This window comes from Mugil cephalus, chromosome 7, assembly GCF_022458985.1.
Source record: "Mugil cephalus isolate CIBA_MC_2020 chromosome 7, CIBA_Mcephalus_1.1, whole genome shotgun sequence".
Lineage (NCBI taxonomy): Eukaryota > Metazoa > Chordata > Actinopteri > Mugiliformes > Mugilidae > Mugil > Mugil cephalus.
The window spans coordinates 16,394,209-16,409,333 of NC_061776.1; the positions used below are offsets into that span (position 1 = coordinate 16,394,209).

General features: G+C 42.4%; 1 protein-coding gene across 3 annotated transcripts in view; it reads left to right on the forward strand.

Moving 5' to 3' along the window:
- The window catches only part of tnr (tenascin R (restrictin, janusin)), a 162,526-nt gene that overhangs the window by 112,654 nt on the left and 34,747 nt on the right, over positions 1 to 15,125 (forward strand). The window contains exons 13-20 of one of the 3 annotated variants that reach the window (XM_047590240.1): positions 2,542 to 2,720; positions 2,933 to 3,023; positions 3,510 to 3,610; positions 4,247 to 4,349; positions 5,116 to 5,205; positions 6,812 to 6,945; positions 7,041 to 7,170; positions 11,536 to 11,802. In XM_047590240.1, coding sequence (XP_047446196.1) covers positions 2,542 to 2,720; positions 2,933 to 3,023; positions 3,510 to 3,610; positions 4,247 to 4,349; positions 5,116 to 5,205; positions 6,812 to 6,945; positions 7,041 to 7,170; positions 11,536 to 11,802 — 1,095 coding nt within the window. The remainder of the gene's footprint in view (positions 1 to 2,541; positions 2,721 to 2,932; positions 3,024 to 3,509; positions 3,611 to 4,246; positions 4,350 to 5,115; positions 5,206 to 6,811; positions 6,946 to 7,040; positions 7,171 to 11,535; positions 11,803 to 15,125) is intronic. The other 2 variants (XM_047590241.1, XM_047590242.1) reach the window with 2 other exon arrangements.

A 15,125-nucleotide genomic window follows, 5' to 3' on the forward strand; every position in this document is an offset into this window, starting at 1 on the left:
GGCTGGAACCTTTCCAAACTCACTCTCCAAATCTCACAGAAAATAAATAATTCACACTCATTTCCACACCTACAGTTGGTTTAAAATATCTAATGCGGCCGACCTGCACGTCTGGACTGTGGGAAGGAACCAGGCAGACGTGCAGGAACCACGCGGATGTGCCCCGGCCTTCCACTTGTTGTTTTCTGTGATAAATCGCGCAGCCCGTGAGTCATAAAAACCGATGTGATTACATCCACTTCTCTGTTCGTATTCATTGGGGATAATGAACGCTCATACGTTAAAATGTTTAATTTTCCTGCTACCCTCCTGACTTATTTTCAGCTATCCTGCTGGCAGAAAAAGACCTAGAACTTATTAATGTTACTGTGCTGCACTGCAGCGTGGTTATTTTTATAACCCGCTAATCTACTTCTTAATTCCGGGGTGAATTTTTCCGCGACCAGCATTTGACAGAAGAAATTATTTTTTATCACTGAGGAAAACACATACTTTTGAGAAGAATTAGCAACTCTTGTGACATTTTTGTGTCAGAGATGTCTTAAGTTATGCGCATAATTGTTGCTAATTGGTTTACTGTCAATCACTCAGTAGGTTAGCTAAGCATTTCAACACGAAACAGATAGATTCCCTCCACTCTGAAGCTATTTGCAGCGACAAAATAAGCAGTGGGAGTCACCTTGACGTAGTCGGTACGACCCCAAACCCTCCCCTCCCAGATGACACTACTTAGGCAACAATTCAAATCTCATTCATAACAATTCATGCTCTTGATTTCCCGCAGTCAAAACACCATCAATTTCCTGTCAGGTCTTTGTTCATTTCGTTGGTTTGTAATTAAATATCGATTAACAATTCATGACACTCTCTCATCAACTATTCACAGCAGCCTAATGCGTGACACCTTATTGGATAAAGAAAGGGGAAAAGACAAATTTGAAGGCAGTAAAATATTTATAGCAAAGATTTATCCTTCTTCGGAGACGGCGGGGAGCGCGGCGAGGAGGGGAAGCGGAGGGGGGGAGCGCAGCTGATGTAGGGACCGTCTTCCTCGGGATGTTTTCTAGGACGAGACCCAAGGGGCCAATTCCTAATACATCAAGGATCAGGGTGGACCTGCAACATGTCAGGGCTGAGTCTGGGACTTATTTAGATCTGAAAAGATAATAAAATGCACAAAGACGACTTAAAAGAAGAGTGCTGTGCCTAAGTCACTCACTGTGTGAAAAGTGTCTCCCCGGGGCAAGCTATCGTGAATAATTATGCCATCGCAGCCCAGCACGGGGTCTCTCACTTGATCAGCATCTGTGATGAACCGTCTGTTGTGTCGTGCTGCGTCGGTCAACTCCTCAGCATTAAATGACATTTCTTCACTTCCAAACACAATCGGAGTGCTAATTATAAGCTGAATAACTACGTGCAGTTCATTTGTTTAAGTGTGAGCCTTGAGCTTCATTTACCTGCGGGCGGATTTAATAAGAAAAGCGTCAATTTGGGATCGAAAGCACCTACGCATTGAAGACATCTGTTAAAGCAACAGATGTGAAGCCATAGCTGTTGGGGAACGAGTTTAATTAGCAGGTTAATGAATAAAGTGCTAATTATCACATTCTCTACCACCCCATTACCTCGACTGAAACGTCTTCATAATTGCGCTGATGATTTGACGGTGAGCACGCGCGAGGAAATCAATGAGTGAATCCCTCCTCCGTCAGACGTCCGTGTTTTCCTCGCCGCGCACGGTGTGTTTCGTGCTCTCCACCTCCGCTAAGTGTTGTTTTCCAGCAGAGACCTGAATCATGGCTTATGTTTTACACCTTTTGCGCAGATAAGGGCTGTTGTCTCAGCGTGTGTCGGCTCTGATAACTTTTACATGATCGGCTGTCAGAAGACGCCGTTACTGATAACAAATCACACATTTAACACCGCAAACGGCTCGAAGCAGCGCGGATTGACGTGCGCTTTCATCCTTTAACTTATCTGTTTTAATGTGCAAGTGTGTAATGATTCAAACCAAAAATGTCTGGTCACATTAACATTGATTTCTACTTAAATCTTTTTTTTAAATGGCAGGCTGCTGCTTTTCCAAGTTCTTCCGCGACTGCTTGCATTAGAAAATGTTTAACATTTCAACAGTTTACAAAGATTTGAACTGTTTCCCCCTCTCACATGGGGGTGTCAGTTGAACAGATAGAAACAGATAGAAACAGATGCTTAATGATGCATAAAACAATAGATAGAGCTGAGCACAGAGCGAATAATAGATACAAACTACAAGGCGCTGCAGCAGGGAAGCTCTTGTTCATACATACTAAAAAGTTCATCCACAAAGCTGAATTCTTCTTTAGTTATAGCTATATTTGTGAAATTTCCAAGTCTTTGTGCTTCAAATGTGCTCGCACGAGACCCTGAAAATTTGACACCGAGAGGAAAACTTGAATTAATTACGGCAACAAATTTAATACTGAGCCCCAATCAAAAAATTTGCTTTGTTTGTAACAATGGTAACAATCAGGGCTTCCCTTTCCCTTTGTTTCGCAGTGATTGATGGCCCCACTCAGCTGATTGTGCGGGACGTGTCGGACACCGTGGCCTTTGTGGAGTGGACGGCACCGAAGGCAAAGATCGATCAGATCGTGTTGCGTTACGGCCTCGTGGGAGGAGAGGGCCCACGGACCACCTTCCGCCTCCAGCCCACGCTCAGCCAGTACTCTCTGCAGGTGCGTGGGGCGTCGTGTCTCCAGGTCGCGGCTCCGATCACTCAGCGGCATTTCTCTTCAGGGTTGCAGCGCACTAATAAGTACAGCAATAACTGGTTGCGTTGTTAGATAATCTACTCTGGGCGTCGTCTGCCTGCCTTCTGCGTCTGGACATGAAACAAGACGGAAGCAGAAATTAGTCGGTGCAAACTGTCTGTGGGTTATTTCCTTAGGTTCTGCGCCCTGGCTCGCGTTACGAGGTGTCTGTGAGCGGTGTGAGGAAAGGAAACGAGAGCGGATCCATTTCCACTGAATTTACAACCGGTGAGGTCTGACAGCAAGCAGATGTGTTGATAGTGGTGTGCGTGCGTGCGTGTGTGTGCGTGTGTGAGATCCCGTTGTTGCCTCTGGGAATAGAACAGTAATGACATATGGCCTAATGCACAACACATTGTTTGTCTGCATTGGATAAAGTTGGGAGCATTTGTTCCTTGTAAAAGTTTGTGCAGAGGACAGTAATTCATGTATGGAATCATTGTCCTGATTGGTTTTGAGAGCAAACAGTAGTTTTCAGCGACATCCAGAGAGAAATGTGTGCATGTGTGAAACATCTATTAGGAGAAGTCAAGTTAAGTAAAACCTGCAGAAAACAACCTAATTTAAGAAAAAAGAAATAAAGACGTGCAGCAGCTAATGATGATTTTACACAAAGTTTAGTCTTGTATCTGTGTCTGAAGCTGTTTAAACTGCTGATGTTTGCTTGCTCACACAAACCCTGAGAGTTGGTCTCTGTGTCCCCAACATTGTCAGCTTTATCGTTCTTCTCAGAGATCGATGCGCCCAAGAACCTGCGGCTCGTGTCCAAGACCTCTACCACCCTCGAGCTTGAATGGGATAACAGTGAAGCTGAGGTAATGAGACTTGGACTGAAGCTAATTGATTAGTCTTGATTTGCCTCTCAGCGTGGGTGGGGTAAGCATCTCAGGACAAATTGGTTTAGTTATTCTGAGGTCAGTTTTGCATCCTCTTTAGATTTGTTGTTGTTACGTTTATTTATTCTGATACAAATGGCTTGATCTGGTACTCGCAGCTACAAAAATCAAGGACGTTTTCATGTAATATGAAGCTATCGGTGGTGAAAACTAACTAAGCACATTTACTCATGTACTAAATACCACTTTGAGGAACTTTATTACTTACGCATTATGTAACAGAGAAAACCAACAAACTGACTCTAAACTAGTTAAAATTTGCTCCAAAATCATCCATTATCCAGGATAAGATAAACTTATAAATATTTATAAACACTTATAAACACTTATAATGACTGAATTTTATATGAATATGATACTCGGTTTTTAGATTTTTGCATTAAATAACTGTAATGTTTAATATTGTCTAGAGTCACTTATCATAACCCCTGGTGTCCCTTGTAGGTTTTTATTGACCTATTTTTCTGCAGTACTGCAAATGCCAGCATCCATGTTTTTCACTTATTATGTTCAGCTTATTGCTGTGGATGTTTACGTGTCTGCGTTTAAATGTAGGTGGAGGGCTACGAGGTGGTGTACAGCACTTTAGCTGGAGATCAGTACGATAAAGTGATCGTGCCGCGCAACGAGGGAGCAACCACTAAGACCACACTCACAGGTGAGTGAGACGTGATTTTCTTTCACTTCTCGCTCAGCTGTTCATGTCTTCTTGAATTATTTATCGTTAACGTCTGTACATTCAGTGTGCTGTTTTTTTTTTTTTCTGGATGCCTTCAGTGTTTTATGACATCTGATGTGTGTGTTGGAGAAGCACACGGCGGGATTATCTCAAGTGCTAACGCTTGGCTGATGATGGGCTACTGATTGTATCTGCAGAATTGCTTGTTGTCCTGCGGGCATATTGAAAGGCTGTCACAAAGAAGGGGTCAGCCGGGATCTTTCTGTTTTTTTTTCCCCACCCCCCCGAAAGGCCACGGCGGTGGAAAGGGCACATCCTGCATAAGAATAGAAGCAAAAGATCCTCGTTTTTGTTGCGTTCGGCCCCTGCGATCGATGCCGTCTCCTCCGCTCTCGTTCCTTCTCAGTCACTCTCGTTTTGTGTCAACTCAGATTCTCATCCGCATCCTTACTTTTCACTCCTCATCTCTTAATCTTTATTCCTGTATCTTGAGAAGCTCAATTTGACGAATTATGCAGCTGGCAGAAAAAATAAACAAGCATCCTCAGAAATCACACTGATGTTCATGTAAATTTGTCAAGACCTCATCACCGGTGTGGAGCTAATTGGGCTGATGAAAAACTCCATCTAATTGACATGCACTTTGTGCGAGGAGGAGAATATGAAACAGTCTGTGTGTTGTTGTTTTCTTGTTGTGTTATGTGTTAAATAACTTACTAGTTCTCTCTTTGCCTTTGTGGCTCAGACCTGCTGCCTGGCACCGAGTACGGCATCGGCATTTCTGCTATGAAAGACAGCAACCAGAGTACGCCAGCAACAATGAACGCAAGGACAGGTGAGTGAATTCCTCTCCACACTCCACTGTAAAAAGTCGGTAATTGCTCATGCACCTATAAGGCGCACTAAGTGACTCACCGTGGCGTGTTCTGGAAATCTCAGCTTCGGGTTAGCCCGTCCATTTGCTATTATTTGTAAATCACCGCTGGTGCTCTGGGTCAGCGCTCCCGCTCCATTCACTAAAAGCCGTTTTCAAGAATTAGGCAAATCATTCTTATGTTTTTTAGGGAGGTATGTGACTGTTTTATATGATCGGTGTGGGTCAAAGTTCCCATTAAATCCATAAAATTGCGTACCATTTCGTAAACGGTCCTCTCTTTAGCCTGTACTTGATGGGTGATTTGAATTTTTATTGTGTTTTGAGTTGTTTGGCTGAAAAAAAAGAGACTTCATTTAACCTTCCTTTTGAAATGTGCGTTGAGGCGCTTTGCGAATCTTTCCCATCACGTTAACTGTCAAGCGCATGTTTCCTCCAGCTCCTGCAGTTATTTTAATGGCTGAAAGTATTTTGCACTTTGTGAAATTATACCTGCATTTGCCTTAAAAACATGCTTGTTCTACACCTCTGTGCTCTCAGCTCTTCTCTCTGCTCTGATCTTTCTAAAGTACCTTTTAAGAATTTGACAACATGTGCTGTACACAGCAGTTCAAACACTACTATATGTCATTTCCATCATCAGTGGTTCCACCCCCCCCCCCCCCCCCCCCCCCCCACCAAACACTTGACTGGAAGCTGCACGAAACTCAGCAGAAAGTGGTTTGCACAAGTACTGTTATGTCTCCAGGAAACAGAAGGACCAACTTATAAACACTGCACAAAAAAATTAAAAACAGAAACTGAGATGATCATCTATATGGGAACATTCTGGTATGGATCTGTGCACCAGTAACAGCCACGCCCAAAGTTATCAGTTATCAGGTTTTTATGAATGTACTATCACAGGTGATCAAAGATCAAGGTTACTCTGCCCTCACAAAACAGATTTTTGAACAGGTCAGCTCCGCTATGATTCTATTAAATTTTGAGCAGGTCTCCACTACATACTGTAGGTTACATGAGTATGGAAAATCCCCATAGACTCCCATGTTAAAAAGCCCAAATCCAAACAGAAGTATTAAACATGTTTACAACCTGGTACCAAGAACGGTTTATTTCACTGTCCATGATAGCCGTATTTTTTAAAATTAGAAAACCTTGATTTGTCCCAAGATGGGGAAATTGCAGTAATTCATTTATCCAGGTTTCAAAGGTTTACAATTCTGTATAATTCAGGGCGTTCCTGCTTTGAGTGGCAACGTTAGTCTGAGCTAACAGGTAATGGAGAATTGGGTGAGCAGGTCGTGACGACCAGGATGCTTTAACTCTGCCCCAACATGTCCATGACACCCCCATGTCCATATTTGGAGTATGTGAGTGTGGGCAGAGTAAAGCTCATCCAACATGGCAACAACAGGCTTCACCCACTTCAGTTTCATAAACCGACAGTGGAAGCTACGTGAAATGTTATTTAACATCATAACCTGTTAGCTATAGCTCACACTGTTGAAATACCCTCCAAGAGTCTCTCAAATAACAGCGCCTGTGTTTTTTCTCCCCCCGCTAGATCTGGATGTACCCCTGGATCTAACTGTGACAGCTTCCACAGACAACACCATCACTCTGGTGTGGGGCGTCGTTCAGGGCCCCATCGACCACTACAGGGTCACCTACACGTCTTCCTCCGGTGTCACTACGGAGGTAAAGAGCTGAACACTGAGCGAATAATAGATACAAACTACAAGGCACTATAGCGTGCAGGGAAGCGCTTGTCCAACTGACCCTCTTTGTTCCAGCTGACAGTTCCTAAAGATGTAACCACCACCACTCTGACAGACCTTGAGCCTGGGACTGAGTACACCATCACTGTAGCAGCGAGAAGAGGGAGACAGCAGAGCACTGCAGCTACCATAGACGCCTTCACAGGTAGAGACTAGCTTTCATACACATACATTTAAAGGATGTAAGGAATCACATGTAATCAAGCAGGAGTAGTGTTTCCTCAGTATACAAACAGTCTCACTTTGTCTTTTCGCTTGATATATAAACAGTATCAGTATAATCCACTCAGTCAACAGACAGAGCTAAAATAAATTCACTCCCGCGTGTCTCCGTTCAGATAAAGACATGAAAGATCAGCCTATTACGGCAGAATGCTCAGGAATGGCTCTAAAGGCAGAGGTTGATAATGAGGTTGAATGGTGAATATAACGAACTGAAGTGTAGCAGCGGGTGAAGGTAAAAAACAGAGGACATTAAAAGACTTTGAAGAAGCAATCAGTGGAGGTAAATTATTCAACTGGGCTAATGAGCTTGTTACAAGTGTTTCCTAATTGCGCCTCTGTTTTGCATCTAAATGTATTTGTGTTTCTTCTGATTCTTGTCCAAAAAGCACAGTCTCTTGGTTTTGCTGTCTGCTCGCGCTGCCCGTCCCTGTCTCCGCTCGATCTCTTTCTTTTCGGTCAACTTTCTATCCGTCCAGCCACACATCGGATTTTCTTGTCAGTCTTTTTCAGCTCTGTTAGCTTTTTGTTCCGTTTTTTACAAAAAAAAGCTTGATGTGATTTGCAGTAACTAATGAAGGTTGATGTCAAAATGATGGACGGGTGCTTACCTGCTGTCAGTTTTGTCATTCTTTACTTCACCGCTCTCATTTTCACCGTCTCTGTAACCATCCTGTGAGTTTTCATCATCAACATCAGCATCATATTCATCATCCTTTGTTATACGTGGCTTCCTTGTTAACACCGCTTTACCCATCTGGAGAGGGAAGAGATGGAGGTAAAGGGATGATAAAATGATTCAAGTGTTTCAGAGGAGGAAAAAGAAATAATTACCTGATGTCTTCTTACCTACTGTTCACATTTCTGACTCACATCTCACTCAGGTGAAATACTGAGGAAGCATTCTATTGATCGCATTTTTCAGAGAATATAAACGATAAGAGAAAAACTTTTTTTCCCCCCACTCATGGTTAGTGGTTGGGTGAAGCCATAACAACTGTGTTTATTCATTTTAAATCATAATGACAAGGGTTTAAATATGAAAACTCTGTGAAACCTAATGGGTTTTACCCACAGAGTTTCCTATTTAAACCTCAACTTCCCACCAGTCTCTCAGAACTGAAGAAGCTACTCAGATGAGTGGCAAAATGTCTGGTTGCCTTTTTTTAACGCCTTTTGGGTTACAATGACCTGGATGACTGAGCACCTTCACAAACATAAGGACAAGAGGAACTCCCCAAATTATGCTGATCAGAAGTTTACATACCCTGGTGATTGTGGCCTGATAACATGCAGTTGACACAAGCAGGTTTGAATAGCTACTGAAGGTAACCATCTTCACTTGTCATCCGTTTGCTTGTAATCAGTGTGTGTGTGTGTGTGTGTGTGGGTGTATAAAAGGTCAGTGAGTTTCTTGGCTCCTGACAGAACCTTGTATCTCTCATCCAGTGCTGCATTGACGTTTCTGGATCCTGAGTCATGGGGGAAGGCAAAAGAATTGTCAAAGTACCTGCAGCAAAATTGAACTGTGTAAAACAGGAAAGGGGTATAAAAAAGTGGTGTGGCTATTTCAAGAAGCGTAATATTGAGGCACTTGAAGCAAAATGGGCTGCACGGTCGAGTCACCAGAAGAAAGCCGTTGCCATGTAAATGAAGCATCCCATTTATGATACGGCAAACAGCACAAGCCCCAAAACTTTTGGAACAAAGTTATTTGGAGTGGCGAGACCAAAATTTAACTTTCTGGCCACAAACCTATACATCACAAGGCCTGTGAGGAAATGTACAACATTAATACTGTGAAACGTGGAGGTGAGTGGGGATGTGTGAGTTATAAAGGCACAGGAAACTTGATGGCAAAATGAATGCAGTATGAAAGTACTGGAAGAAAATTCAGCGGCGCATGGGACGTACTTCCAACATAAAAACGATCCAAAACACAAGTCCAAGTCGACCTGTCGTTGGCTACAGCAGAATAAAGTGAAGGTTCTTGTGTGACCATCACAGTCTCCTGACCTCAGTATCACTGAGACACTCTGAGGAGATCTCAAACATGCAGTTCATGCGAGACAGCCCAAGAATTTACAGGAACTGGAGGCTTTTTGCCAAGAACAACGGGCAGCTGTACTATCTGAGAAAATAATAATAATAATTTTGATCAGGGTCATATGGGTAGTTAGGGTCGTTTCTAAATGGCTTCACCCAACCACTAACCATGAGTGGAAGAAAAGTGTTTGTGTTATCATTTGTATTCTCTGAAAAATGGCCAAGAAATAATAAATTCTGCCAGGGTCGGTAAACTTATGAGCTCAACTGTATAAATCACAGACTTACATTTGAGCATCAACTGTTTCTCCTTCATTTCCTTGTGAATGGCTAAACTCTATGAAACCGTTCATCATTTATTCACTTATTATTATAGCAGCTGTGTTTTCACACTACGTTACTCAAAGGGCATGTGGGGAATCGTTCATTGATTGCTCAGACAGTGTGCATTCATTTACATATAATTTACAGAATTAATTTGTTTGTTCTTTTTCTTCAATCATTCATTTATTCATTAATTTGTAGTCATGATGCCGACTGAAGTATGAGTAGTTTACTTTCGTAATGTCATCTGTCAGTCTGATCTGTAAAATATTCTGGGACAGATCTGTAGTTCTTAATATGGGGGCAATATGGATCCCACATTTCCCAGAATGCAACCAATAGCAGTTTACAAAACCCCTTTTTGCCTTATGAATGCCCCTTTAAACTATGAGCTCCCAGTTTGTAATGTAGCTTTGTGAAGATCTTCCACATCTATGGACATTAGTCAACTTCTGTCACATAACAGAAGGTCCTCTTTAAAGAATCATTGGCTGCATTTACTGCATTGCTTTAACCCTGTGAAATTACTTAGATCAGAGGTTCCAACTTAACAGTTCACATTAAACCTTAATTAAATATCAAATGTCCTTAAGTGTCCCCAAAACCTCAAGAGGAAGCTGATTCTGCTCTCCGTAGAGCCTCAAATAACAAAATGAGTTGTTGTTTTTCACCCGACAGGAACGAATTCATTCAGAAGAAAGTGTGGAACCCAAGGGTGATGGAACATGGTTATTAGCTGTTTATTTTGGTTGCACCATCCCTTTTATTCTGATTGCAAATTAATTCTGATTGGGCCAGTCCTTTTTTTAATTTTTGTTCTGATTTGATTATTATCCTGGTGTCCATATAAACTTAGCCGCTGTCCTCTGTCTGAGATTAGAAGTAGTGTTAATGATCAACAGAAGGCGAGTCACGTGTTGTCATCCCTCATCGCATACATTGCGTTGCTTCTGTGTGGTTGTTGTTTCTGCATCTCGCTGGCTTTTACATCATTAACTCTGCAAGTGGCTTATCGCTGCCATCCAGACCAAAGACGGCCATTCATCATAACCATCAGCACCGCGGCTATCACATTACACAGACACTTACTCCTGACGCAATATATCGGCTGTAATTAAAGCGAAACCATCATCTTCTTCATCATCATCATCATCTTCATTTAGCGGTGCTGTAGAGCCATGTTTGGATGTCCTGTCTTCTACCATTCCTGCTGAGGAAACTTGAGCACACTACTATCAGAGGATCTATGTGATACAAATATCTGCTGACTGCACTGCACTGAGCAGTAATGCCTGTCGACAACTTGTGAAAATAATAAAAGTTTCACCAAGAACAACAAGAGGATGCAGGCCAGTGTAAACAATGCAGTGGTGATTGATTGCAAAGAGATCTCCACAGGATGCCTTTAATTTGCATAAAACAGAAAAGTCTGTTTTGCTGTGTTTTCCCACTTTTGATAAGTCCACACGTGTCTAATTAAATTCAAATCTTTTTCCATTTGTTGCTGTGTCAGCTGCTACACTAGTTCGTATTCATTACATCATCTCCCGTCCAGATCATACATTTTGATAACAGCATCTGCTGCCGTCATCCTTTTTTCCATCTTCTTGCTCCGAACCGTCTCATCACATCTTCATCCTAATGGCGGATAATCTCATTATTTTCTCCTTTTTGGACCAATTGAATCATCACTTCCACATGACTGTGGTTTGCTCTCTGACTCTCACCTTCTCCATCACACGCATGGCTCATTTTCTCAACTGTAAACAGCTTGTTTCACCATCCAGGACGGCTTCCATCCATCACTGTTCATCTTATCACTCATCTCTGTGATGATGGCAACTGTTTCCTGCTCACAGCAGGACTGTTTCTCGTCCTTAAAATCTCTCCGGTGACATTTAAACCCCCATTCCCCCAGGAATCCGGCCTGTAACCCACCTCTACTTGTCAGAGGTGACTTCAGACTCCGTGTCGGTGGCGTGGAGTGCCCCAGCTCCGCCTGCCGACCTCTTCATTCTGAGCTACAGCTCGGCCGACGGGACCGACACCTCTAAGGTGACGTTGGATGGCTCCAAGACGAGGTCACTGGTCCAAGGGCTGCTGCCGTCCACTCAGTACACCGTCAGTCTAATCACAATACAGGGAGATGTTACATCTGAGCCCATTACCGCATCACTCACTACAGGTGAGCTGCTTGATTTCATGCAACAGTGGTTTCAAAACAATAAGACAGAGATACATAGAGAAGCCTGAGCAGCAGGTTGGGAACCAATGGAGACCTACAGAGGTACCAAATCAGCGGAGGTCCACAAGGCCTTGTATGCTCTGAGGTTGTGAGACTGTCACCAATAGGGGTGGGAGAAAATATCGATATGGCAACATGTTGCGTTACTTTTTCTTCTGGTACAATATAGATTTTGAATGTCTTAATTCTGATTTTAAAAGAAAAGAAACAGTGATGTTTTGGGCCGATTGTGAATGACTTCTGCACCTCCACCACCACGTTTTCTGTACAAGTGCGATGAATTACAAATGGATCATGTGGATTAATATTTTTTTTTGACATTGTTTGTCCAGTGAATTATCACTGTCATCTGATGTACATATATATACAATGTGTATTTTAAACTGCATTTAAAATGTTTCAGTGAACTATGTAGAATATTGCAATGCAATAATATCACAATAATGTACTGTATCGCGACTCAAGTATCGCGATACGTATCGTATCATGAAGCCCTTGCCAATACCCACTCAACAAGACAGAGATTCTCACAGATTAAATCACACATTCCAGGTGATTAAAGTGACGTGTATATTAGCACAAAGCAAGTTTCATGTCTGTAAAATTGCTGATTGGTGGTGAAGAACGTGAGACTACACCTCAAGAGTTCCCTTCATCTCACAGTGCTAATTATGGATTAAAAACACTGAATCAAACAACCTGCACAATGACAGCCTTTATAGTATTTGTGTGAAAACTGGAGCACAGACTTGTGTTTGTGCGTGCGAGCTAGTTAGGGTGGTCAGTGTTTCTAAAATATGATTAAGTTGGGCACTAAGGAAAAAAAACATTTGGGAACCATTGCTGTATGTTATTTATTTAGACAGGTGATCCTGGAATTTTTCATTTAGACCTGAGGCAAAAAAAACAGAGGTGGATCAGAATGGGAAAGAGGTGAAGTGGGAAAAGCATGAGAGTAAAAATTAGCTTAAAAATTCAAATACAAAGTAATTTTTAAATTAAATGTGTATTAGAAAAAAAATGCTGTTTGAGCGCTTCCTTTGTAGAATGAGTTTTGTCGTTAGAGCCTGCCTGGGAGCTTTTTCCTTTCTCTTCTCTCTCTCTCACTTTTTTTTTTTTTTTTGGAGATACTTGAAATACCAGCTTATTTTGTACCTCTGTGGCTTCAGATGGCTGAGGTTCGCCACATAGGTGAAGTCTGAGTCAGCGGCAGGAATAATGATCCAGTATTTATTCTAAACTTGGATAGTCTACGGTAATATTGCGGGGGGAACGGGGTATTTGAGAAAGTTCTGATAGATGGCAGTCTAACAACGACAAGGACACAGAGAAGGAGAGAAGTGGTGGCTCAAGTATTCACTCCAAAGCGGTCTGCTCACGCTTTGCAGGGAGTTTTCTGTGGATCCACTCTCCTCCGTTTTCCTTCCACCTGCTTAATCACAGGTGGAAGTCATTTAATCTGTCATTCGCGTCCAGCTGTGGGGCAACGATCCCCACTTAACTTCTACAATATCTCTGTGTAATTTTGAGTTTTTCAATTTAATTGGCTCATTGTGAAAAGAAGCTCAGTGGAATGTTTGTTTTGATTGCGAGCAAGTGTGCTATTTACAGGGAGAGAGGAGAGATGAATGAGAACAGGGTCAGTATTATAACGTACCAGAAAAATCGACAACGGGCGAGAAGACAATACAAAATAGGGAATAGGAAAGCCAGCAGTGAACAATGGAGATGTTAACTTAGCATCAGTGCCAGAAACACCTGCGTGCTTTCATCTGATTACAGTGCCTGTTTCACATAATGCTTTGGCAGCCTTGAGAACTACTTCCCTATCTCTCTCTCTCTCCATTCATCCCCACACACAGCAGAAGCACATTTTCACGGGTGAAATTGGACAGGGGATTTTGAGACAGATGTACAGCAGTTCTTGCACCTGCCTTTAGACTGTGGTAATTTTGCCATCCTGCTTTGATCTCACACATTTGAATGTGAGCGCTGATGAGAGGCTGCACTCTGGCTTTCTTTGTATAATTAGCTAAGCTTTTAGCGCTGCATTTGCTGGATTCAAACTGGCTGAGTTCCTGCAGGTTTTACCAACAGTTAAACAAGGCGGCTCGGATTGCAAGTCTTCGGTCGCCGCTGAAGAGTCTGTTGTGAACTTGCCCGTCAATGGCAGTGGGTCTTCCGTCCTCCCATTCAGACTCTCGAGAAAATACATTTTTCATTTTTCATATGCACACGCGCCACTGTTGCCAAAGCAAACATCATTAGCGAGATGTGCATGAATAACAAAATAGCAGCTTAAATAAATACTACTGTTTGCAAATAAGTGCTGTATTTAATTTTAAAGCAGGACAAAGGGAGCAGTTGGTTTACAATTGATCTGAACATAGTCAAAAGTCAGAAGTGACATATTAATCTACTTCTTTCCCAAGTCAAACTTTCTTATTGTTTAACTATACCTCAACGTACACCGATCAGGCATACCATTATGACCAATGAAGTAAATATCATTGATCATCTTGTGGCAATACAGTGCTCTGCTGGGAACATTGGATCTGGTCTAGGTGGGTGGTACACGTCTAAGTAGTAGACGTGTACCACCCACCTACACCAGATCACCCCATAGCAATGACACTCCTTGATGACATCAGTCATCCCCAGCAGGATGCAGCCTGACACAGACACACACACACAAACGATTCAGGACATCTCAAAACCCTTGAAGAACAGCACAATGTGTTGACCTGGCCTCCAAATTCATTAGATCCCAAACTGATCTATAGTGTCTGTAGGATGATCCACAGAGGCCCCTCCACTCAACCCACAGGACCCATGGCACTAACAACATCCTGTCCACCACAGGACACCCCTAGAGACCCATGTTCATTCTCTGATGAGTCACAACTTGGGGCTACAGTGGAGACCTTCACATTAATAGGAAGGTGGTCATAATGTTATTCCTGATTGTTGTGTATTTCTAATGGTCAAGGCCCTGTCTTGAGTTTAGTTCCTTTTCCAAGGAAGCTCAATAGTCTCAGGAGACATTAGCAGGACGCTTTGGCGGGAGCAGCCTGCTCAGCCTTTATATCATTGGATGCTGCTTGATTTCTCCTGTAAAATGTTTTGACTTCATACTTTTTAAATTCAAATTAGCATTAAAAATGCATTGGATGCAGCAGACACAAGGACATGTCTGACATGAAAGTATAATGAGGAAAAGATTAAACAGGGTGAGAAAAGAAATGACTGAAATACATGGGGCT